At 35.3% G+C, this 25,185-nt stretch overlaps 1 protein-coding gene across 1 annotated transcript in view; it reads left to right on the forward strand.

Annotated features, from left to right (window-relative positions):
• CPS1 (carbamoyl-phosphate synthase 1) overlaps positions 1–25,185 on the forward strand; it is a 119,192-nt gene that overhangs the window by 20,244 nt on the left and 73,763 nt on the right. Inside the window, exons 4-15 of the mRNA XM_002812808.4 lie at positions 462–551; positions 2,758–2,814; positions 5,694–5,786; positions 11,124–11,213; positions 13,188–13,316; positions 13,883–13,989; positions 14,903–15,041; positions 15,946–16,023; positions 17,577–17,675; positions 18,560–18,655; positions 22,447–22,636; positions 23,628–23,785. Of these exons, the coding sequence (XP_002812854.1) occupies positions 462–551; positions 2,758–2,814; positions 5,694–5,786; positions 11,124–11,213; positions 13,188–13,316; positions 13,883–13,989; positions 14,903–15,041; positions 15,946–16,023; positions 17,577–17,675; positions 18,560–18,655; positions 22,447–22,636; positions 23,628–23,785 (1,326 nt within the window). The remainder of the gene's footprint in view (positions 1–461; positions 552–2,757; positions 2,815–5,693; positions 5,787–11,123; positions 11,214–13,187; positions 13,317–13,882; positions 13,990–14,902; positions 15,042–15,945; positions 16,024–17,576; positions 17,676–18,559; positions 18,656–22,446; positions 22,637–23,627; positions 23,786–25,185) is intronic.

The raw sequence follows: 25,185 nt of genomic DNA on the forward strand, positions 1-25,185 counted from the left end.
TTCAAAAATTTATATTCTAAATTCAATACTATTTTTTCACCATTCCATTTTTGAATGACTTCAACTGATCATTTAACTTAGTTTTCACTATTTCTCACAATTTCCCATCAATTTTTTCTCCCCTTTAAGAATAAATTAAAAATGATTTTGTTTATCATGTGCATTAAGCCAGTAATTATTAAATTCTTGATAAATGCCATGCATGTCAGAAGGCGGACCTAGTTTAGTCTCAGGATTTACCAAGCCAGGTAAGCCTGCTCCCTCTCATGATAATTAATGCAACAATTACATATTTTAAAAGAACGGCATTGATTTTTTTTTTTTTTGCCTCTTGTTGTTTTTAAAAATCCTAAGTCTCATGCCAGTGGATATCATAAAACTTAAAAACAAATGCAAATTGACTCACAAGAGTTGGATAATATTTTGTGATAACCTCTTTAAAATGACTGTTGTCTTTCTAGGTTGCAGGTTTGCTGGTGCTGGATTATAGTAAAGACTACAGCCACTGGCTGGCTACGAAGAGTTTAGGGCAATGGCTACAGGAAGAAAAGGTGAGAAATGTAATAGGGCATCCATCATCACCTAAGGAAGATTGAGAAGGTGCCTGTAGATTCAGAAGTGCCAAGCAGACAGAGGAAGATCATGTAGTTTGGGTTCTTTGCATTTCAGAGAGGGATTCCTTCTCTTACTACATAAAGGCTGAAATGTCTGAATTTCTCCTTAAATGCTGATGAGCACATATTTTCAGTTTATACACTAGGTGGCACTCATACATGCTTGGTAGCACTTCACATTTGGGAAAGGGAGGGGTAAGATAAAATTTTAGCATTTTCTCTTCTCTTTAGCAATTGAGTCTTTTACTCTCCTTCACCGTTTTATCTAGAATGTAGTTATGGAATTTGCTTCATGGGTTCTAGTGTTCTAGTACCATCTCTACTGTTAACTGGTTGTGTAACTTTGTGCAGGTCACATAATCATTCTATGCAATACTTGCGCCATCTCTCATTCTTATGAGTATAAGCAGATTACCATCAAGTCTCATTGGGCTTCAACATTATGACATGTAATTATATATAATTTCATTTGAAGTATTAATAATATAAGAAAAGGGTTATAAAACTTTATCTTACACTTTCAGTTTAAATGTTAATTTCTTTTCTTTTTTTTGAGATGGACTTTCACTCTTGTTGCCCAGGCTGAAGTGCAATGGGGCAATCGCAGCTCACTGCAACCTCCACCTCCAGGGTTCAAGCGGTTCACCTGCTTCAGCCTCCCCAGTAGCTGGGAGTACAGGAGCCTGCCACCATGCCCGGCTAATTTTTTGTATTTTTAGTAGAGACGGGGTTTCACCATGTTGGCCAGGCTGGTCTCAAACTCCTGACCTCAGATGATCCACCCGACTCGGCCTCCCAAAGTGCTGGGATTACAGGCTCACGTGAGCCACTGCACCCAGCCATAAATATTAATTTCTAATGAAATAAGAGCGTTTGCCTTGTTTGGATGTTAGAAGTACTTAAGTTAATGGACCTGCTTCAATTAACTTCATCTCCAGTGTTTCTGTAGCTGCTTCTTGTTCAACTGCTGGGCCTGTAATTGACAGAATTTTATTCTACGAAAGTGCTGCCTCTCTAATGAGTGTCTATCTATGGGGGCTAAACATTGCTGCTTTCTGACAAATAAAAAAATCTTGATCCTGGCTCTTTAGATCTCATTCTTTCCAAATTTCAAAAGGGAGAAGAAGGCATCCATATCATATCCTGGGCCATAGCCATTTTCTTCTCAACTATTATCTGAATTTATCTTCCTTATCCAGGCAGCTAATTTCTGTAATCGTCATTTGGGAGATACTTCTCTCCTCCCAGCCCCCCACAACCCAAGTTTTCCTTTTCCTTTTTGTTATTTGGGACACTTGTTCTCATAGCTTTTCTATGTCAGAACTAATAATTTTAGTGTAAGCCTAACCAACGGCTTGTAAGTTCATTTTTTAAATGTGCTTTGAATCTTCTTCCATGATCACAGACATGTAGAGTAGAAAAGAATCCAAGATAATAACCAGTTCACCTCCTTCAATTTACCAGTGAGAACAAATACATTGCTTAAACATTTCTCAGATAATTAGTGGAAGAAAAAAAAAAAACTAGAACATGTTTTCATTTTTTTAATCTGTTTTTAAAACATTTTATTTTAGTAAAAAGCCTCCAGTGGGATAGAACCTGTTTTCTTGATTCCTAACTCATTACTCTTTCATTATACCACATGTGTCTCTAATCCAACCTAGTCAAAGAAACTTAAAACAAATGGTGGTCTTGCCTGATGGACTAATAGCATGACCATGTTTTAGTACAACATGACTATTCAACGTGGCCCTTCAGAAAAATGTGTTGAGTGCCTACTCTGTGCCAGGAACATTTGGCTCAAAACATGGATTTGAATATTATTGCTTATGAAGTTCACCAATGTGATGTAACTTACTTAACATTCTGGATTAAAAGCAACAGAAGTGTAGCAGAAGATTGATGTTCAGAATTTCTCATTTTTTACTCTGAGAAAGAACCTGGGTGTTAAGAGTCCTATGCCTAACTGTAGCAACAATTTACCGTGTTCTGACAACGCAGTCACCCTGGGTCAGAGAAAAGAAAGAGTGGAGAAATTATTTACTGCTCAAGAAGATAGATGAGGCGAAGTTTGTAACTTGAAAACAATATTCTGGATTTAATCTCCTCCAATTTCACTGTCACTACAATTTTTTTCTTATAGGTTCCTGCAGTTTGTGGAGTGGACACAAGAATGCTGACTAAAATAATTCGAGATAAGGTATAATCATCATCTTTAGCCAAATCTATGTTTCTTCGTGTGTGTGTGTGTGTGTGCGTGTGTGGTGTGTTTCCCTCAGTGCCTAAGGGATCCATTAATATGTAAAGGAGGGAATCTGGCCAGCTTCTGCTATCTGGGTCTCTGTTATTTTGTTTTACTATTTTCACTGTAATTTTCAAGATTGAATACTTGATTGGTATGTTTTTAACTGAATGGACTTGAGATTCATTCACCTGGCAGCTTATTGAGTGCCCACTATGTGTTCATTATACCAACAAGTTAAGGCATTTATAATTCAGCTCATGTGATAGAACTTTAGTGAAACAAGTGGCGAAGGTAACAAATTGCATAACAATTTTGCCTGAAGTAAAAACCTAGATGCTGAAAGATACACTCCAGGAAGTATACAGCATTGTTACTGTTGTTTGTTTTGTCCTTGTGAAAGAGTTATTTGTAAAATTAATGCATTATCTTTCATGAATGTGCCAAATAAGCCTTGCATGCATTACGTCAGTTATATAGTCTTTGCTGAGACCATATCAATGACCAAGGTGATAAAAGGGAAGGTTATCTTTTGCTTTCAATGAAGTCTGATTGCTACAACATCTGACCCCTCCTCTGAGAAAATCTCATCACCATCTGCTTGTTGAGTTTATTATTATTTTACTTGAAATTTCCATATTCCAAATCAGAAAGAAACATTACTTCACTAACGTTAAATTCCCCAAATGCAACTAAAGTGTTCTTACTAAATATAATTACATAAAAAAAAGATAAATGATACAATTTGAAACTACACATGTGGGCTGGGTGCAGTGGCTCATACCTGTAATCCCAGCACTTTGGGAGGCTGAGGCAAATGGATCACTTGAGGTCAGGAGTTCGAGACCAGCCTGGCCAACATGGTGAAACCCATCTCTACTAAATATACAAAAATTAGCCAGGTATAGTGGCGCACGCCTGTAATCCCAGCTACTCAGGAGGCTGAGGCAGAAGAATCACTTGAACCCGGGAGGCGGAGGTTGCAATGAGCTGAGATCATGCCACTGCACTCCAACCTGGGTGACTACAAGACCCTGTCTCAAAAAAAAAAAAAAAGTACATATGGGAAAAGGAGCCTTCAAAAATTTTTTTGTAGATTTCTTGTTAGGATATATATATATATATATATATATATATATATATATATATATATACACACAGGCTTTCTGTAAACAGAAGGAAAAAACAGCTTTGAAAATAAAAACATGGCCAAATACCCATGACCAGAAGGAAGATAGTGAGAGTTTACGCCATCATTCTATATCCCACCTCTGATTTTATTCACTCTACCATGATTTTCCTGAGAATAGGTGTTAGTGAAATTATATATCCCAGGGAGATTCTTGTGTTCTCTCAGCCTAATGATGTGTGTGAGCAGTAAACAACGATGAGGCTATGAGGGCAGGAAGGGAATACAGTTGGGAAAATCAATTCAGATGGCAGAATTGGCAGGTTGAATAAAATATAGTCAGGCCTAATGATTCAGGAAAACTTTACAAGACCACACTTGTCTTTCATGTGATACGTTAGGTTAAAATGAGCCCTCCTTTTAACATAGGCAGTTAGGTTTTCAAAATTGGCTGAATAGATTGGCACAGACAAAATAGTATTGCCTCATATTTGTTTATCAGTGATGGTGGTTCATATTAAAAATGTATATTATGGCTTTCACTTCTATTAACCTTAATTTGAAAAGTAAGATCGTATTTCATTCAGCATGTTTTAAGAAAAGGGGAAGGAGAACTAAAAACCAAATTTCAAAATTAGGGATCCATAAATATAGACAAGGGATTATGTGACTTGAATTCTAAAAGTAAATACAGGCCACCATGAAATTTAGTAATCTACTATGGAAGTGAAAGGTGGTTTTAAGGTAGTGTTCCCAGACTTAGAGGAAGCACTCTGAATTTAATAATAGCACTGAAATAACCATCATGCGTGCATGACACGTAGGTACTTTCTCCTCTCACTTACCCCCAAGTGACTTCTCCTTCAAGGAATACATTTAAAAGGGAAATGAAGGCTTCCTTCTGTTTCCTTCAATGCAATAATTTCATCAAAGGAGGGCAAATCAATGAATTATTTTGAATTTTTACCCCTCAATAAAATCTTGATTACTAAATATAGCATGCCATTTTTCTGAGTAGTTCAAACAGACTTACTAACAAATAAGTAAATCTCAAGATATAGCTGAAAAAAGGTGACATTGTCATGTTCAAGCTAGCAAGGATAGTTTGTGAAAACTTTACAGAGGGTTGAACATTCTTTCAATTCAGGCCCATAGGAACACTTGGATATGAACATGTCTAAAACAGTGAATATTTTCATTTCAAATTCTAGAAGTTTATGACTTATGTTGCATTTCATCTTCTTTGTGAATTGATATTACTATCATAATGAATGAATTCCCATTCTTTTTATTTTTTTTTGTGATTTTTAGATTCCTTATTGTCTCAATAGATTTTTTTTTTGTCCATTTCTCTCATGAAATGTCTTTAGGTCATATACACTGAGTAGTGTAGGTTTACTAAATATCTCGATTTGCATCAGCCTGGAGCCTGGAGACCTGAATTCTGATGCCTTTAGACTTTGCCTTCATCAGGCAATGGTGTCAGCCCTAGAAGAACTAATTGTATTTCCAAGAGTATTTCCCAAAATGTATGTGCAAATTGCTTAATCTTTTCAGTCTGAGAAGGTGAAGATCTTCCACTGATGGTTACGAGTAGTTATAAAGACATCTAAGTCTTGGAGCAGCTGTTTAAAGTCCCTGTGAGTTTATCTTGTCAACACCTTTATCACTGCTTCCTTTTAACTGTCTAATTTTTTTAATTTGGTAGGGTACCATGCTTGGGAAGATTGAATTTGAAGGTCAGCCTGTGGATTTTGTGGATCCAAATAAACAGAATTTGATTGCTGAGGTTTCAACTAAGGTGAGGGGTTTTCCTTTGTATTTTGTAGTTTTATTTGATCTCATTTAGACCTTTCTTGAAATATCAAAATCTTTATTTAGGCAGAGTTTATCTTCCAGAAGCACCAGTGTTGAGGGGAAAAAGGGATCTCATAGCAGCTAAAATACACATTACAAAATCAGTGCATTTAAAGCTGGTTTTACTTACAGGCTTACATGGGAAACTTCATGCCCTGATTTAGAGGATTTTTACTAAATTTAGTGTTCCCTCCACGTTTTCTGATTCTTCAGCTTAGGATTTTAACAATGTCAAATAAAGGAAGCACTGAATTGCCAAAGATAGGTACAGTGATGATGAGGAGTCAGAGCTAGTAACCTGCCAGAGAGCTAAGAGAATTTTACAGAAGTCAGGCACAGTAATCAGAATCCTGGGGCATTTTGTGCAGGAAAAATATTTATTCATACACTAAAGATTTCTTGTGTTATAGCTTTGTTTCAAAATTAAAGTTCGTAATGATGACCGAGTCACCCTAAAGTGAAATATGTTTAGTATACATTTATAAAAAGGTATAGAATACATTTTAGAAAGAAGTCCATTGGGTTTGATCGAATATCTACTAATGTAGGTGTGAGTGAGTTTCTTGAGCTACAGTCTCTGTCCTTGGGGAGCAAAGAGTGTGGTGGAACAAGCTAGGAAGTAAATCACCATGTGCAGAATCGTGTGATAAATGCTGTCCTTGGAGTGTGCATAGCATGCTGCAAGGGCATGCATGGGGCAGCATTGAAATGGGATAGGTGGATCAGAGAAGGCCCTGTAGAAGAGTGAGCCCTGTTTTGAGACACAAAGAGCAGGTCGTAACAGTTAGGTAGATGAAGAACCAGGAGAATTTTGTTTCAGGCAGAAGGAATGGCTTGCCAAGAGGCATAGAGGTACAGAACAACATAGTATATTTGAAGAGTTACGCACAGTTTGGGATGGCTGAATCAAGGGGTTCACACCTATTGGTTTACACACTTCGGCAAGGATGAGTGGAGATGGACTGACTGAAGCTAGGTCTAGAAGGTCTCATATCATTGTCTAATCAGCACTTCCAGAAACTATTGTCAACTCATTCGGTGTCATTTTGGAGCAAAGTAAAGCTGAATAAAAGAGCAAGCAACTAGAAGGTTATTGTAACTTATCGGAACAAAACTCATGAGAGCCTGAACTGAGCAGTAGTAGCAAGAACAGATACAGCAACCTAGGCGGCTTATACAAATGGGAGAAGAAGGGGCTGAATGTGGTCAGGTAAAAGAGCACCTTACTTTCTCAGCTAAGGATTTCAACTAGTTAGGTTGAGCATAGTGATTATGTCATTTGATATCTGAGATGTTTATGGGATACTGCTATGAAATTTTTTTAAAGAAATGTTTTTGATTCGCTTTGAAACTTAAAGGAAGAATTGCTACCTTCTGTTTTTACTACATACAATGGGAGTTAAAAATAGAGCTTCTCCTTTCCTAGGACTATGTATTTGGTTACCATGGGGCTTTACATGCGGAGAATTTAGCCCTGTGGAAGCCTATGTGGCATCATAGTTATTGGCTGGTTCTACCTTGGGGTTTATTTATACTATAGCAGAGATGGCTACAAAATTCTCTTCCATCACCAGTGTGGCAATGGAATTTCTCAGAGAAACTCTACTTTATCCAAGTAGAAAGTGAGTGTTATTTTGACAAAGGCGATTGAAATTCTTAGAAAGGAAGGAGTAGAAAAAGTACATGTGGACGCAAAATTTGATTTTAAATAGATTTATTCACCACAACATTTTATTTCTAGATATAACATACACTTTTTTGCCCATGATATTTCGTAATTATCATGGTCCATTCAATGTGGCAGCTCTGGCCTTCGAGGAAAATAATAACAACCAAGCTTTTTTGAACACTCAGTTAATTCTCACAAAAACTCCATGTCATAGATGAAGAAACTGAGGCTTAGCAAGTAAGTCTATTTAAAATCAAATGTAACTTGCCCAAGTTTAGTGTCAATTTGAATTCAAGTGACTCCAGAGTCTCTGTGGCTAACCTCATGCTATTTTTCTTTCCATTTTGATGGGAGTTTGACGGAAAAGCTTTAAAAAGCTCAATTTCTAGATTTCTGTTCCATGAATTCAAGAAACCTCTTCAAGACTCCCTGTGAACCTATTTTCTATTTGGCCTGCATCTTACAAGGTCTGAATATGTTTGCTTCTCTACCTAGGAATCTTCTCCCATGCTTTCTCCTTCCCCTTCTCGCCTGAAGAAGTCAGTTTCAAGAGTCAGCTCATTGTTCCTTTGTGAAGCTTCCATGACTCATCTCACCTTTGGATTCCATGTCATTTAATAAATAGCTTCAGTATAACAAGGATCAAATTGCATTTAACTCTTTGAAAGAATTGTCTCTTTCACTTGTCTTGGTTGGCTCTTTGAGAGGAGAGGCCATGGTTTACTTATTTGAGTCCCCAGCACTGCCCATAGTACCTTTCACATAGTACATGGTCAACAAATAATGAATAAATAAGGGAATATACGAAGCCAGTAAATGGTAGTTAGAGTTGGTGGTAAAGAAATTGCACATTCTTATTTTCCCTTCAAATCCTTTAATCAGTGTTTCTTATGGTTCTATGACCTCCATTATTAATATAATAAAATTATCATTACTACTAATAACTGTAAGTCTTATTAATAAAAAATAGGCAGGATCTATTGAGTACTTATTATCTGCTAGGTTTCTTCTAAATGCTTTACACTGATTAATTTATTCCATCTTCAGCATAATTACATGAGATGGGTATTATTAGGAACTCATTTACTGATGAAGAAACTAGGGTGTAGAGAGATTAAATACCTTCCTTGGTGTGAATGGCCATAGGATTATACATAGGAAGGCTTGGTCTAGTGTCTACCTCTCAGAAAACATCATCTCATACTGCCTTTCAACATACTAGAAATAATAGTTACACAACTAACAGTTATACTATTAGTAACCCTCCTTATACTACCATGTGATAATATTCAAATAAGTTTACATTGTTTTACTCCTTATACCTTTTACATATGCAGAGTAAGGACTCAAGAATTTTAAATCAGAAATGGTAAAATATGTGAATATGCGAATAGACTGGAAACTGACTCTGCTTGTATGGGTATCCTACCCCCTCCTGTGACAAAACCTTGTCATTGAGGGTCTTTAGAAAGGATGTTCCTATGCCCTTCCTGACACCTGTTCATCTGGGAAATGATTCCTGTTGTGATACAGCACCACTCAGGAGTATAGAGAACATTTCATAAGGAAGAGTTCCAGCGTGAGAGTTTTTAAAGGCTTTAAAAAAAGTTATTAAAAGAGTAAAATATTCTGATCAGTAACATGTAAGACTCAGAGAAAACACACATTGATATTATCTGGTATCCCGGTTCCTGTCACATGAAAATGAGAGACAAGGATTTTGGGTTCCTAGAAATTAGTACTGAGTCGTGATGTTCATGTCGGGCAGGGATGTGCATTCAAAACGTGCTGAAACCTAAGAAGTATGTGTTGTTAAAGAAAACTAATTTTAAGTTAGATATGTAATTACTTATATCTATGGAATTTGATCATGGTGTTTGCAATATTCACTTCTGATTTTTAATTTTAAAATTGGTCCCATTCATATGACTTCTCTTCGTTTTACATATTTCCCTGTGAAATGATTTAGTTTGAAACACAGCATGATAGAGGGTGATGATAGATGATAGAATGTTAGAATTGAGAACTGCCTTGGTGGTTTAGTCTAGCATTTCCTAAACTGGAAAACAGTGGTGTGAAGCAATTCATCTTAAAAAATTCTGTGGTCAAGCAAGGTTGCAAAATGCTGCATAAGATATTCCTCTCTGGTAAGTCCAAGCACAAATCCATATATGCGAGTATCCGTGAGGTCTTGTGTAACTTCTGTTATTCTTATGTACAGTATTTAATGTGTTTGCGTAGAGACCAGCAAAAATGAGCATATCTGTGTTTTTATCTGTGTCCAATCAAAGGAGATGCTGCAATGGTGAAAGCTGGCTCCTTTGTTTCTTAATGCCAGTGCAATTAAATAATATTACTATAGCTATGATAAAATGCGTATTTGTATCAGGAGATTACATATATTTTTGAGTTTTGTTTGACTACATGCCTTGGAAATGTTGATAACTTCATTCATTGTCTTGTAATTACAATTTTCTGTAGCTACAACTAGATGGTAATATTGCTTTATTTTACATCAGAAGCCTAAGGTTAAGAAAAGATCTATACTTTTTCAAATTATTTGATGAGAAAGATTACCTGTGGCATTCAATTCAGCAATAACTCCCCCCAGATCATGAAAGGATTGGGGTATTTTTTTTTTCCCTCAGAATAGTCAGTGAGAGAAAAAAAAAACCCAGATATAGTTTATATATTTTTTTCCTCAACTACAGTCTAAGGATTATAATTTCACATTCTATATAGACTTAGTGGAGAAGTAGATATTTCAGTCAAAATAAACTGTTCTTTCAAACATTCAGTTTGTACTTTTCATCTGAAAATTTTCACAAATGATGAAATCATCCTAAATTCATAGCATGCTAGCTAACTCTCAAAGCAGGAACCAGTGTGTGTGCCCAGCCTTCTAGGCTTCCTCTCTATTTCTATTATTTCTCCTTTTATGACTTTGGAGAGCTGCTTATTGGGTTAATGCCTGCCTCCCAGCCGTGCTTCAGACATAGATAATGATTATGATAGGCTCTGGGATCTTTTTATGAAATCTACCATTTAAATGCAAACAATTGCACGGCAAACTAAAGGGACTGGTGGTCTATACCTGCTTAGCAATTCCTGTGACTCTCATACTGATTTTATCCATTAGGCCCCACTGCAGAAGCCTAATGTACAGTAATTCAGCTTTACCCCATTTGATCTTTAGTGCAAGTTGAGGATCAAGTGTTATTTAAAGCACAATGTATCTATTGCCACATCTGTCTAGTGCTGAATCAGGCAATACTACTTAAACATTTCATTGCTACTAGTTGTTAAAGAGGCAAAACATGAGAAAGATGGTTAACTATGGACGCAACCAGTTTCTTAGAGATAATTGTTATTACTGTAATCCACCGTTTATATAAAACAGTAAAGTCTTTTTTTTCTCATAAAAAAGATACAGTCTGTGGCACTTGTTGTGCCTTTCTTACAAATTGTTTGTTAACTGTCAGTCACTCCCTAGTAGTTAACAATCAATCTGTTACCAATCTAAGTTCAAAGCATCGTCAGATGTGTTTATGGTTTTGGTCTGTTGCCCATAGCTGGGACTTCCCTCTCATTCTCTGGTTTTTAAAATGGCAGGATGTCAAGGTGTATGGCAAAGGAAACCCCACAAAAGTGGTAGCTGTGGACTGTGGGATTAAAAACAATGTAATCCGCCTGCTAGTAAAGGTAAGTAATTTGTTCATCTCAAAGGTGAGGGTTTGTCATATTGACCATTAGTGTTCAGCCAGTTTCCTCTGTTACAGAGAAACTTATGCATTCTTTCAGAATGTCAGGGGTCTACATTCTTCTTGTTGCTTTTGATTTACAAAATAGCACATTTATCCCTGTTCAAATTAAAAATATAGACTACTATGTTTTTTCTTTTAAAAAAAAAAAAAAACCTCAAGGGCCACTAAAACATGGAAGAAAATGATGACTGTTCTTGTCATTAATTGACTGACAGTCTGAGAAGCATCATGTTCACTTTCTTTGTGGTATAGAGATGACCAAAAAGCTGGAGTCTGTCTGATAGCATCTCCTTTGGGCCTACATTTATTTTGTACCACACGTTTGTAGGAATCATGCCCTGACACAGTACGAACTTTCACAGTGTTTTTATATCAACTCTTAGACAACCAGTTAAAATTAAACCTTAAAAATCCTCAAGAACTTAACCATCATAATAATGTTTCTTACATAAAGTTTTGCTAGGATTTTTCCTTCTCCTCACTCCTCTCTCAGTCTGTCTCTGTCTGCACATCTCCCCTCCATACACATCCATACACACACACACACACACATACACACACACACATTTGCATAACACCAAATTAGCATGCATATTGGGAGACTCTTCATCGTACCTCCTTATTAGAGAATACCAGCAATATTCAAATCATGATTTCAAATTCTTGTCAATTTTATTAACAAACATTTGCGTGGATAGCATGCATGGTAGCAGATGCTGTGGATGGCCTGTGTATATCTCACTCTCAAGTTACCATTTTAATTCATGTTGCCCGTCTTCCAGTTGCAAATATCTATATCTCTTTGCCTGATGGCTGGAGCCTACTGGCAGGCAGTAAATGGCATAGAATTAATGATCTCTGGAGTAGCCCCCAACCAAAGTGCAGAAAGAGCCAGTGTTTAACCACCCTGGCTCCTTTGTCCCATGGATAGGCAGTCTCTAAGGTAACTATTCCACACGGGCTCTCAGAGTTCCCTAGTGGGCTTAAATTTCACTTATCCCTAGTGGTAACTGCTTGCTAATGCATACTTTATTGGGGTGTTTCATGATGTCACTTCCTCTCTGTTTAGTATGGAAGTACCTTCCAAATAAGCTTTTGTTCTCTTAAATCCTTGTTTCAGGAAATGCTTCATGGGAAACCCTCAAAGACACCTTCCTATGTGCTTTTATATTCAAACAAATTTCTAAGTTTTCCATTCGAATATCAATCTTACAGAAAAAGAGACAACCCTAGGAAAGAAAGCTGATTAAAATTTGATAAGACAAAAAGGCAAGACTGAAAAAGGTCTGACATGGGCCAACTTAACATTTTCAAAAAATGGATTTATATTTTTTCGCAACTGGTTGTGTGAAGGTAACCTACTCTCCTGTCAGTCCAGTCATGGCATTTGTAGGCACTGAAACTTCTCTTGAGTGCAGGAGAGTGCATTATCTATTTTTTCAGGATCAAAAGTTTTAATGGTGTTTTTTTTTTTTTTTTGAGACAGAGTCTCACTTTGTTGTCCAGCCTAGAGTGCAATGGTGTGATCTTGGCTCGCTGGAAACTGTGACTCCTGGACTTGGGTGATCCTCCCACCTCAGTTTTCTGGGTAGCTGGGACCATACCTGGCTAATTTTTGTTTTATCTTTTTTGGTAGAGATAGGGTTTTGCCTGTTTCCCAGGCTAGTCTTGACTTCCTGGGCTCAAGCAATTCCCCCCTATCTTGAGCTTCCCTATGTGCTAGGATCACCAGCATGAGCCATCAAGCCTAAGCCCGGCCCCAAAGAAATTTTTGCTCAGCTTTATTTATTTTAAATGTTTACAAATTTTTCCTTCCCTTTAAGGAATGGTTAGTCAAGAGAAAGTCTAGCAAAATTATACTTTGGCAAAGAAACATGTTATTAAATTCATCATTCTTGTGTCTCTTTTCCAGCGAGGAGCTGAAGTGCACTTAGTTCCCTGGAATCACGATTTCACCAAGATGGAGTATGATGGAATTTTGATCGCAGGAGGACCGGGGAACCCAGCTCTTGCAGAACCACTAATTCAGAATGTCAGAAAGGTGCAATGAACCTTGAATTCATGTGTATCTGTGTGGGAGGTGGGGGCTTCCGCTGTATACCCTGAAAGGGCTGTGATACATTTTATTTATTCAGGCATTTTTCAATGCTGGTATTTGTGACTTCTGAGGCAGTGTCAGTAGAGATATTCTGTAGGGGAACCAATGAGGAGAGAATATCAGAGAAAATAGGGTTTTTCTTCAGGCAAAGTAACTTTGGGATCATGTCCTTGAGTTGAAAGAACTGGAGTCCAATGGCCAAATGTATTTTGCGTTACAGTTGTAAACTGACAACTCATGGTTCCTCATCATGACCTTGGGACCCATAAGACCTGCAGGTCTCTAAAGAAATATTAAATTAGATTTAGTTTAGTCTGAATGTAAAGTACATCTTATTGAATTATAATGGTACAAATTTGTCAATTATGTCCTTTTTTTATATTCTTCTTTTATTCAGTTACTATTCTCTTTACCTTCTTAAGAAAAAAGGATACCTCATTTTTATTCATTCAGAAGCAACATTTTCTGGAACTGTACTAATTGGTTAATAAAAATTCTCCCTGATTTAGATTTTGGAGAGTGATCGCCAGGAGCCATTGTTTGGAATCAGTACAGGAAACTTAATAACAGGATTGGCTGCTGGTGCCAAAACCTACAAGATGTCCATGGCCAACAGGTGAGGTAGTTTCACTTTTGCTTACAGTAAACCAGCTCTGACATACTAACTAAATACAAAGAACTCAGAGTACTTACCTGCCATTTCTTTAGAGTAAATAAATGCACATGTACCCTAAAACTTAAAGTATAATAAAAATAAATAAATAAATAAAAATAAAAAATAAAATAAATAACCATACCTTACCTGGTTGACAGTTGTTTGACTACCTGATACCATTTTTATTGCATTTTTGGAAAGCAGCCTTCTCTAATGATAACCTTGCTATAATTTAGAGTTACTTTCCTTCTCTTGGCGTAAATTGAGGTTATAATACTCAATCAAATGATATTCCAAGGGAAATTGTTCTGATTTTAAGCTTGATTTCAGAACATTGTAACATTTTAAGAAGGTAAGTGTGACTTAAGAGCCGAGAAATCTTTAGATCCTCTCGGTTTCTTTTTTTTCCCTCAAACAATATTAATTTATTAAACATCAGGCTTTCTCCCATGGCCCACCCTCTACCTAAAGTATAATTCAGGTCTGAGCAGTCATCTTTTTGTTATCTCCCAATAACTCTCCGGCTTTAAAATTATTGTAGTTCTCTTAAAGTAAGTCGCTTATATTTCTTAGTTTCTGTTAAGCTGGTGAGCAACCTTGTTTGTTATGAGTGCAATGCTCCCTTTTCTAAAACCGATTATAGAATTTAATAGACCTGTGTATTTAACACACAACAAAGCTTCCTGAATTGATTTTTGTTGGGAAAATTATTGGGATTAACAATCTGTGACTTTTCTCACAGAGTGATTTTCACTAAGCAATTGAAATTTTGAATTTTAATAGGCTTTACTTGTTCACTACTTTATAAGGAATACATTTATATTATTCTCTTCACTTTTCCTTTTCCCTATTCTTTTTCTCCTTTTCTCTCCAGAGGGCAGAATCAGCCTGTTTTGAATATCACAAACAAACAGGCTTTCATTACTGCTCAGAATCATGGCTATGCCTTGGACAACGCCCTCCCTGCTGGCTGGAAACCCCTTTTTGTGAATGTCAACGATCAAACAAATGAGGTAAATGATGTCAATAAACCTGTTCAGTTGGTTATGAGAAATGCAGGGCTTTTAAAAATAATTGATACATAAGCATTGTATATATTTATGAGATACATGTGATATTTTGATACATGCATATCATATGTAATGATCAAATCAGACTAGGATAACCATCACCTCATTTTTTATTTCTTTGTATTGAGAACATTTCAAGTCTTCTCTTCTGGCTGTTTTGAAATGTGCAATAAATTATTCACTCAGAATATTCACCCAGAATTTTTAAATACACTATGATGCAAATACCTTTCTCCTGTTTGTATGTGATTTTTTGGGGGTTGAGTGTTGAAAAACAGTTGTAGGTTTTCTCCCATAGCCCTCTGTGTTTTAAAATGTCATTTCTCTCTCTTATTCTCTCATCAGTTGGCTTGTTAAGATTCACTGTTTGAGTTATTAATCAACAACTATCTCATACATTCAATGTTAGTGGGCTGTTGGTCCAAATCTGTTTGAGCCCCGTCTGGGTGGGTCTCTGGGACTTACTTGGCACTGGTGTAGTGTTTGAGAAGACCCTTGGAAAAGTAATTTCGGACTTGGGGATAAGATGAGGACTTGAGTTTACTCTGAACAGAACCCAGAGGGGTCCCAAAGGCTATAGACCAAATTTGTTATTTATTTATATTAAAGGAAAACACATTCAGTTGAGTCTTCATTGACCCATTTTCCATACTTATCAAAATGGTCAGATATGTAAGTCCTTAAGATATCGGACCATGTTACTTAACAGTACTGTTAGTTACAAAAATTTTATTAAGCATCTAACTCAGTTTTCAAATTTGAGCTTTATTGTCCCCTGAATAATACATAGCCACACTTGATGTTCACTGTTACAGAAGGAATTTCTTCCCGTTTCTTATTCCTTTAGGGGATTATGCATGAGAGCAAACCCTTCTTCGCTGTGCAGTTCCACCCAGAGGTCACCCCGGGGCCAACAGACACTGAGGTATGTCAGAAAGATGAGGCCTATTATGTATGTAAAAAAAAAAAATGTATTTGTGTGGAAATTCGAGAAACCAAAATAATTACCCCAGATGATCTTGAGCAGAACATTCTCAAGAAGAGTGCTTTGGTAACACACATTTTGTATTAAAATCTCCCCATGAATGTCACAGAGGAAATTTTTATCTTTTTTAAAATTTAAAGTGGGAAAGCCCTTAAGAAACCCGAAGTGATGGTATTTTTATTTAAACCCATTATCATTCTAATATATTTAGTTCTGAAATTTACAATTGTTGTACTATGCAAATGAATTCCCTTTTGCTCTCTCTCGTTCTCATGACTGAAATGAAATTTTAATCCCCCATCTGTGACTTCACAAAAATCCCTATGGCAACTGGTTGTGTAGCCACTAAGGGAGAATAAACAGCAGCAGGAGAAGGAGCGGAAGGGTGTTGGAGGGGAGAGAGGGCATGCATGCACATACATAGATGATTCAGACGGCTTCAGAAAAGAACCACAGGAATGCTTACAGGAGTTTTGTATTTAATCTAAATATTTTTACTTTTTTGTGTGTGAGCTCTTAGTTCATTGTTCAAACACATCTTTCCAAATAAATTCTTCTGGTGATATCCAGAAAAATCTGAAGTCTATTGTGACTTCCCCACACCCAGGGGCCTCCAGTAGCAAATCTTCATTGTCAGAACTCTCAGAAAAGACTTCTGAGAAGTCTTCTGGGAAGAGAATAAGAGCTTTCTTACTGCAAGCTCTGCTCTGCTCTCTCATGTCTGAATTGCCTTTTTAGATATTTGTATTTTGTTCTTGTTTTAATATTATTAGGAAATATTGGTTCTTAATAGCCAAAATCAGTATTATATTACCAACCCATGATGAAACTCATAAATCAAATTTAGTTATGTGTATCATCTAACACATGCTAAGTAGTTTTTTAATTTAAAATTTAAATTAGCATATATTAGTACTTCGGATTAGGAACATTGCAATTAAGATGTAATAATATCCGCTATCACATAATTCTCCTTTTTTGTCTTTCCAATAATTGCAAAATGAATATTCTTTGTTGTAATTTGTCATATCTAGTGAAACAACAGAAGTAAATCCTTTGGCAAAGATTAACAATAATCTTCAGAAACTGTTTTTAGCGCTCATAGAAATTTAAATTTAAATTAGTATTTCTAATTTTCTATATCATAAGTGATATAGCTTCAATTGTTATATCCACCTAGAATTTGATTTAGAAGAAACAAATGATATACAATTTACTAAAAACTTGGCATTCTCAGAAGGCATCTGATATGTTTACTGCTTATTGGAAACTTCTTTTTTATAAGACTTGAAGTGAACAGAAGTGTTTATTTGATTAAATTCTCATACGAACAGATATTTAGTTATTGATAAAAAAGCAAAAAAAGATGAAATGTTATAATAAAAATTATTTGTTGCTTATCTGAAGTTCAAATTTAACTGGGTATATTGTGTTTTATCTGGTGAACCTAAGAATTTTGAAGCTTCTAACTAGTTGGTTATATTTTTTTCTAGTACCTGTTTGATTCCTTTTTCTCACTGATAAAGAAAGGAAAAGCTACCACCATTACATCAGTCTTACCGAAGCCAGCACTAGTTGCATCTCGGGTTGAGGTCAGTATGTGGGCTTATTTTTGGTTTATGAATTTTAGATTGTCCCTATCATATGATGATTTTAAAAAACTGAATGATGTAAGGCATACTAGTGTTTAATAAAAGATGACTGTTACATAATATTGTAATAGACTGTCATTTTGTAACTAATTATTTGGTTCCTTCTTGATGATGTTTAGTGGAACTTCTCATGTTTTGATTTAAAATAATGTCTTTTAAAGTTTACTTCTTCCAGAGTATTTGTAATAACATAACAAAGAATAGTGTTTAGTTTAGAATTTATTGCCCATTATCCAAAAAGCCATAGCTCTATGTAAACATGAGATACATTTCAGACTACAGAATCATTATAGATGATAGAATTCTTTTTGTTTCATCTAGAATAACTGTTATTCAACATCATGTACTGACTATTATTTTACCTCCAAAAAGCAAATGGACACGAATATAACACTTAAATCCTTAATTTGAATATGTATGTTAGTGTGATAAAGTTTTTACCCATTTCCTTCATAAACTACACACTCATATCATTATTTAAAATTTAGAAGGATGTATGTGTATTTGAAAAAATACCACACATAGATATATTTACATATATGTATATATTTTTGGATATTTATATATGTTTAAATAAAATGTAAACCTCTGCCAAAAATTTTTTACTTAAGTGAAAAACCTTAATAAACTTTGGAAGTCACATTGAAATTAGAGATGTTTTAAGTTATTAGTCTTTTTCCCTATATATTACATATTTTTCATAACATTAGACCTTAAATGACCACATAAACTCAGACAATGTGGTTTGTCTTCTCCACTCTTGAAAATGCCTTATTTTCCCCATTTTAGCAGTAATAACAATGTCTTTTTCTTATTGCTTCTAGGTTTCCAAAGTCCTTATCCTAGGATCAGGGGGTCTGTCCATTGGTCAGGCTGGAGAATTTGATTACTCAGGATCTCAAGCTGTAAAAGCCATGAAGGTGACAGAATATGATCTTTACTAGAATTCATATGCTTCCTTTAATGAGTCTAATTAGTATTTTATAGTTTAGATTTATGACACTACCACTTTTCAAAGTTGCTATAATTATTTTCATTAACTGTGTGTTTATAAATCTTGTATTAAAGAAGCTTGATCACGAGCAAGAATTTCAACTTTCTCAAATGTGCACATCTGTAAATTGAGGAGGTTAGATTAATCTCCAAAATTATTTAGGTTACTGCCTACTTATAGTGAAAACATATAAAGGCACATTTATTGATGCTGTTTATTTCTTTTGAGGCAGTGAGCTTTTCAAATATACTTGTCTTTTATGTGAAAGAGAAATTTTGGGCATCTTTGGTGCTTTAAAGTACTTCAAGTGCTCTACAGGATGCTTCGGGCATCTCTGTGGTTGAAATGGGAAACTCCAGTTGGAGGAGCAAGGGCAACAGTACATTTTGTTCAGGTTTTAGAAATTATTATCTGTCACTGGGGGACACAGTTCTCCCATCAGTGCCTGGGAAACAGGATGATATGGCAACATTTTCAAGTAGAAAAAAGGATTTGCTACACAGGTGTGGAAGGACATCCTTCCTGTTTCTTTAAACTCTCTGGAGATCTCCCAACACTTACTGTAGTAAACTAAAACTTTAGAAAAATTCCATTGTATATTTAAGGTATTTCTCTTGAGGAGTTCAGTTGGTACCCCTCATTGTGCTAATCAGGCCGTTCGGAGGCAATGTGAGCTCTTGGTGACATTGCCTCAGGCTTTGCAGTGTAATGCCATTCACCAGAGACCAGGCTAGTAGAGGGCAGCATAGAATGGCAGCAGAAGATTAGGACAGCAAACCTGGGAAAAACAGTTGGCCAAAGGTTTTCTTATTTTTCTTTTGTTAGTATTCTATAGTCAAAGATTTTCACCTGACGGGTTTCTGTTGAAGAGGTAGAACACAGTCTCAATGACTTTACTCTTTTTCCCATTTGTTTTTATTTTTTAATACCCTCCTCCACTGGTGTACATGCACACTCACATATTTTTTGGAATAAATTTTCAAAACAATGTTTTACTTCTTTGTATTATGCTTTAATTTCTCATTAGATAATTGGAGACCGTCCAGTGGTTTAGATTAGTTAGAACACAATCTAAGTGTGGTCAGAGTTTAGAATACATTTAACTGTATACAGTTTTTATTCTATTTGGGAGTTTTACAAATAATTAGAATTTCTATAGTTTGTATTTTAATGTGTTTTACATCAATTGGGTAGAGTTATACAGTTTTAACTAAAGAACAGGAATTATTAGATTAGATTGTGATCACTTAGAAGGTTAATAATGAGGTGAATTTTTAAACAAAAAAAAAATAATGGTGCATATATTGCAACAAGAATTAGAAAAATCAGAATGATTTAAAATTAAGATTGAAATAAGCTTTAAAATAAATGAACACTCATCATGTGTATGTATAGGATGTTTTCCTGTATAATTTGACTGATAAAAAATCGCCATATTCATTGTATAGAACATTCAGAAAAATACTTAAATATACTAAAGTTTGTTGGTACTTTTCTTTAGTAGTGAGGCTTTCTATAACTTCTGTTGCTGGTATGTTCTCAGTTGGGACTCAATTATTAAAATTCATCGCATATTATAAAAGCATTTGCTTACCTGTTTGTATCTTCCTGACATTTTGTTAATAATATTACTCTTAAAATCATGAGAGATGACTCATATTGAGGAAAGAGCATAGGATTTGTATCCTAACATTTGAATTAGAGCCCTAATATTGCCACTTATTAGCTATGTGACCTTTAGCAAACCATTTAACCTTACTGAATCTCAATTTCTTCATCCAAAAGGTTGAAATCTCTTTCATAGTCTTGGTGTAAAAATCAAATACATTACTAAAAAGTACATTACAAGCATTAAGTCACTATTTGAATTTAAAGCAGCATAAAATATATTTAATGTTTTATTAGATCCTCCCCAAAGATATGTGGGGTTTTCAATAATAATTTCTATACTTTTATCTGAATATTTTGTTGACTTTTTAGGAGAATTTAAAATTGACATGTTAATGTATGAAATAATTAGAACCATCTGGCTGTATTTTATAATAATTATTTTGCTAAGTGTCACCCTCATCCTGGTTTATAAAACAATTATCCTTAGTAGCCTACATAAAGAATTATTTTGAAGGTCTCTCCTGATGTAATGAGATAGAGCTATGAATACCTTCATATATATATATATACACACACACACACACACACGCATGTGTGCACATAGTTTTATTTCTTTCACCATATAGTTTTTTAAATACGTACAAACAGTTGTGTAATGCTCTTTGTTAAAGCACTATAGCAAGCATGAAAATCTAGAAAATAAATGGAAACCAGCAGAAGGCTCTCAGTGCTTCCAGCAAGAAGAGAGCACATTATTCTGCATTTTAAATGTACAGTCAATGTTCTTAGACAAATAAATACAAGGGGGAGCAGCTTTTTTTTTAACTTTTATTTTAGGTTTGGGGGTTAACATGTGAAGAAGAAATAAGATCCTTTTTGAATAAGCAAATATTGAGGGAATTCATTACCACCAGACTTGCCTTACAAAATATCTTGAAAGGAACACTAAGTATAGAAAGGAAAGACCACTACCAGCTAATACAAAAATGCACATAGACACACAGACCAGTGTCACTGTAAAGCAGCTACACAAACAAACCAACATAATAACCAGCTAATAGCACAATGGCAGGATTAAATCCACATATCAATGCTAACCTTGAATATAAGCAGGCTAAATGCCCCACTTAAAAGGAATGGAGTGGCAAGCTGGATAAAAAAGCAAAACCCAATGGTATGCTGTCTTCAAGATACCCATCTCACATGTAGTGACACCCATACGCTCAAAATAAAGGGATAGATGAAAATCTACCAAGCAAATGGAAAACAGAAAAAAAAAACACAAGGGATACAATCCTAATTTCAGAAAAAACAGATTTCAAATGAACAAAGATTTAAAAACAGACAAAGAAGGGCATTACATAATGGTAATGGATTCAATTCAAGAAGAAGATCTAACTATCCTAAATATATATGCACCCAACACAGGAGCACCCAGTTTCATAAAGCAAGTTCTTAGAGACCTGCAAACAGACTTAGACTCCCACACAATAGTAGTGGGAGACATCAACACTCCACTGATAGTATTAGACAAATCATTGAGGCAGAAATTTAACAAAGATATTCAGGACCTAAACTTGATATTGGACCAAATGGATCTGATAGACCTTTGTAAGAACTCTCCACCCCAAAACAACAGAATATGCATTCTTCTCATTGCCACATGACACATACTCTAAAATTGACCACATAATTGTAAGCAGCTTTCATATTGCCTCTACTTCCATTTTATATTTATTAATTTAAAATTTTTGGAATATGTTATTCTTTTAAGGTTGATTGAACTACAGAGTTCAGTAATATTTGTGGATCTCTAGACAAATTATATAGGAATGGTCTCCAGCTTTGCCAGCAGTGGCAAAGATCACCTCACACTAATCTTCATGAGGCAGCCAATTCTTTTGGATAGTTTCATTTTCAAGAATTTCCTCATTTCTTTGACCAAATGCTTGTCTTCCTTTAACTTCCATTCGCTAGTCCTATTATGGATCTCTACAGCCCACAGATAACCTAAAAGCTTAGTTACCGCATGTCTCTTTATTTAAGTGTGGTCATTCTCTTCTTTAGACCATATATTCATGTACTGGATTCTTTTGTTTCTTTCAGGAAGAAAATGTGAAAACTGTTCTGATGAACCCAAACATTGCATCAGTCCAGACCAATGAGGTGGGCTTAAAGCAAGCTGATACTGTCTACTTTCTTCCCATCACCCCTCAGTTTGTCACAGAAGTCATCAAGGCAGAACGACCAGATGGGTTAATTCTGGGCATGGGTGGCCAGACAGCTCTGAACTGTGGTGAGTTCTTTTAAGCTTAATTGCAGAGTTTTGACATATGCACTGCTGTGTAATACATTTTATTTGAGCTCATCTAACAATTGTGCTTTGTGTGTTCATAAAACTTTTCCTCTACTGTGTGAGAAAGCAGTTAGCAAACAGCCACTTAATACGGTCATATGATGAATATTACTAGTTAATTTCACAAAATAGCTGAGAGACAAAGAAACCTTTCACTTTAATGCTCCAGAGTGGCCAGTAGGTTTCTTGAATTTCTCTACTCTATTGCAGGATATTGCTTTTCTCTGTTGCTATTGAGGTCTTGAGAACTATTATGAATGAAAAATGAGAATTAACATTGGTTAAGAGCTCTTAGGTATCAGCCCTGCGGCAATTGCCTCTCAAACATATTTTCATGATAGCATAGATCAGTCTTTCTACTATTACTTCATACATCTGCTGAGTCTACTGCTTTGTTCTCTTTAAAATTCTTCAAATCTTTGGAACTAGATCATGAATAAGAACCTCTTTAGCTAGTTTGGGTAAGCAATTGGTGATATAACTTGTATGTCAAAAAAAAAAAGGACTAAGGCAAAATTTGGTGGCTAGGTAGTGGAAACACAAACCATTTTGATGATAATTTTTAGCCCAGGTAGGTACTCAGATATTTGAGATTTTTTAAATTATAGAATCTCATTATAGAAATGGACTTTGGGAGGAAATGGAATATATTGAAATCTTAAGGCTCAGTATAATACTATGACTTTTATTAATAAGGATAAAAATGATTTTCAGAAGATGGTAATATAAGTAAAAGTAGCATCAGTAACATATTTTGTCAGACTATCTTCAGAATTTTTATGTCAATTTTTTTCCTCAAGTGCAATTCTATTGTAGACAGTGGTAACTTCTTGGATTTTAAGATTAAAAAAAATAGTTGTATTCAGTTGTCTATTAAAAAAGGCACAAAATTCGAGATTTTAAAAACTAATCCTATTTGGTTCTTCTTTAGGAGTGGAACTATTCAAGAGAGGTGTGCTCAAGGAGTACGGTGTGAAAGTCCTGGGAACTTCAGTTGAGTCCATTATGGCAACGGAAGACAGGCAGCTGTTTTCAGATAAACTAAATGAGATCAATGAAAAGATTGCTCCAAGTTTTGCAGTGGAATCGGTAAGGATTCTTTGCTTTGGAAAAACAAGGGCATTATTTGTCTTGGGTTGTAGGGAGAATGATTTTTCATGCCTAATAATAATAGTTAAGATTATTATACTTGCATGCATTTTCTTCTAGAATTGTGTTAATAGTTTAGAAATATTGTGCATTACAGCACTCAATGCTGAAATGATAGGTATTAACATTTTACTTTATGAAAAGGGAAACATAAGTCCAGAGATGAAGTGGTTTATCAAGGCTTGAAGTGCCAATGAATCTCAGATCTCCTGAACCGAAACTAAAAACGATACCAACTTGCAATAACAAAGCAATTTTTACCTTGTTTCTGGGATCAATCACACATTTTGCATGTGTGAATGCCCTGCAAATGAGAAATTGGCTTTAAATTTTTTTAAAATAAAATAAACATTTTAGAATAAAATGGATCCAGTCAGTAAAATGACTGGAAAACCTGTAGTTTAGATATTTAAGGAAGATAGATTTGCTTTTCTGTTATTTATTTCCATTGCCTCTTATGCCTATCAATAAGCTATTAACAGTTATCAGGAAAAAGAATCAACTCACTTTATATCTGTTTTTGCCCCTGACTTTATTTTTGACTTCAGGCTTATAGTTGGTGAAGTGGAGGTGCTAGGGGCAGTGTTAAATCCAACTTCTCCATGGTAGAAACTGGCACACCCTTAGGAATAAAGCAGGTACTGCTGGGACAACTAAAAATGGGTTATGTATGTTTCAGAAGACAATGCTACCAAGTATCTTTTGTGTTACAAACTTGTCAATCAAATAATCCCAGGATAACTCTGCTGCACAATTTGGGAAGCTCTTGCCATACATTTGTTCTTTCATTGCCAGATTTAATTATGTCCTTGCTTCCTCAGGAAAAGTAACAGGCATATGGGAAAGGTGTAATTACATTCCCATTGGTAGTGTAATAATATTCCATGACAGAAAAATATAGCCACCATATGTTGTATTCTGTAAGTTAAAAAAAAGAATTCCAAGCTTCTGGGACTATTCTCAGACTGAACTTGAAAATGAAAAATCTCTTTATATACAGTGTTTCTAATGGCTTATTGTGGTAACATCAAGCTAGCTTCAGCAGCAGAGAACCTGGTTTCATTAAGACAGAGACTTTTAAGCTGCACGTAAAAATCGTAAAAATCCAATCATTCAATATGGCTCCCATTCTCAAATGAATGATGATTATTTCTGCTTTGACCATGGTTCTGTTTCAATAGGACAGGATAAAATTTACCACAAAAGTGTATCTCTTAAAAGATATATATATATCCTCCCTTCTAGAATTTTACTTAACATTTGAATAACAACACTTGCTTTTCAGAATGAGATGAGGGAATAATAGAACATTTCCAGATTCACTCTCCCCAGATAAGTTG

This window comes from Pongo abelii, chromosome 11 (assembly GCF_028885655.2).
Source record: "Pongo abelii isolate AG06213 chromosome 11, NHGRI_mPonAbe1-v2.0_pri, whole genome shotgun sequence".
Lineage (NCBI taxonomy): Eukaryota > Metazoa > Chordata > Mammalia > Primates > Hominidae > Pongo > Pongo abelii.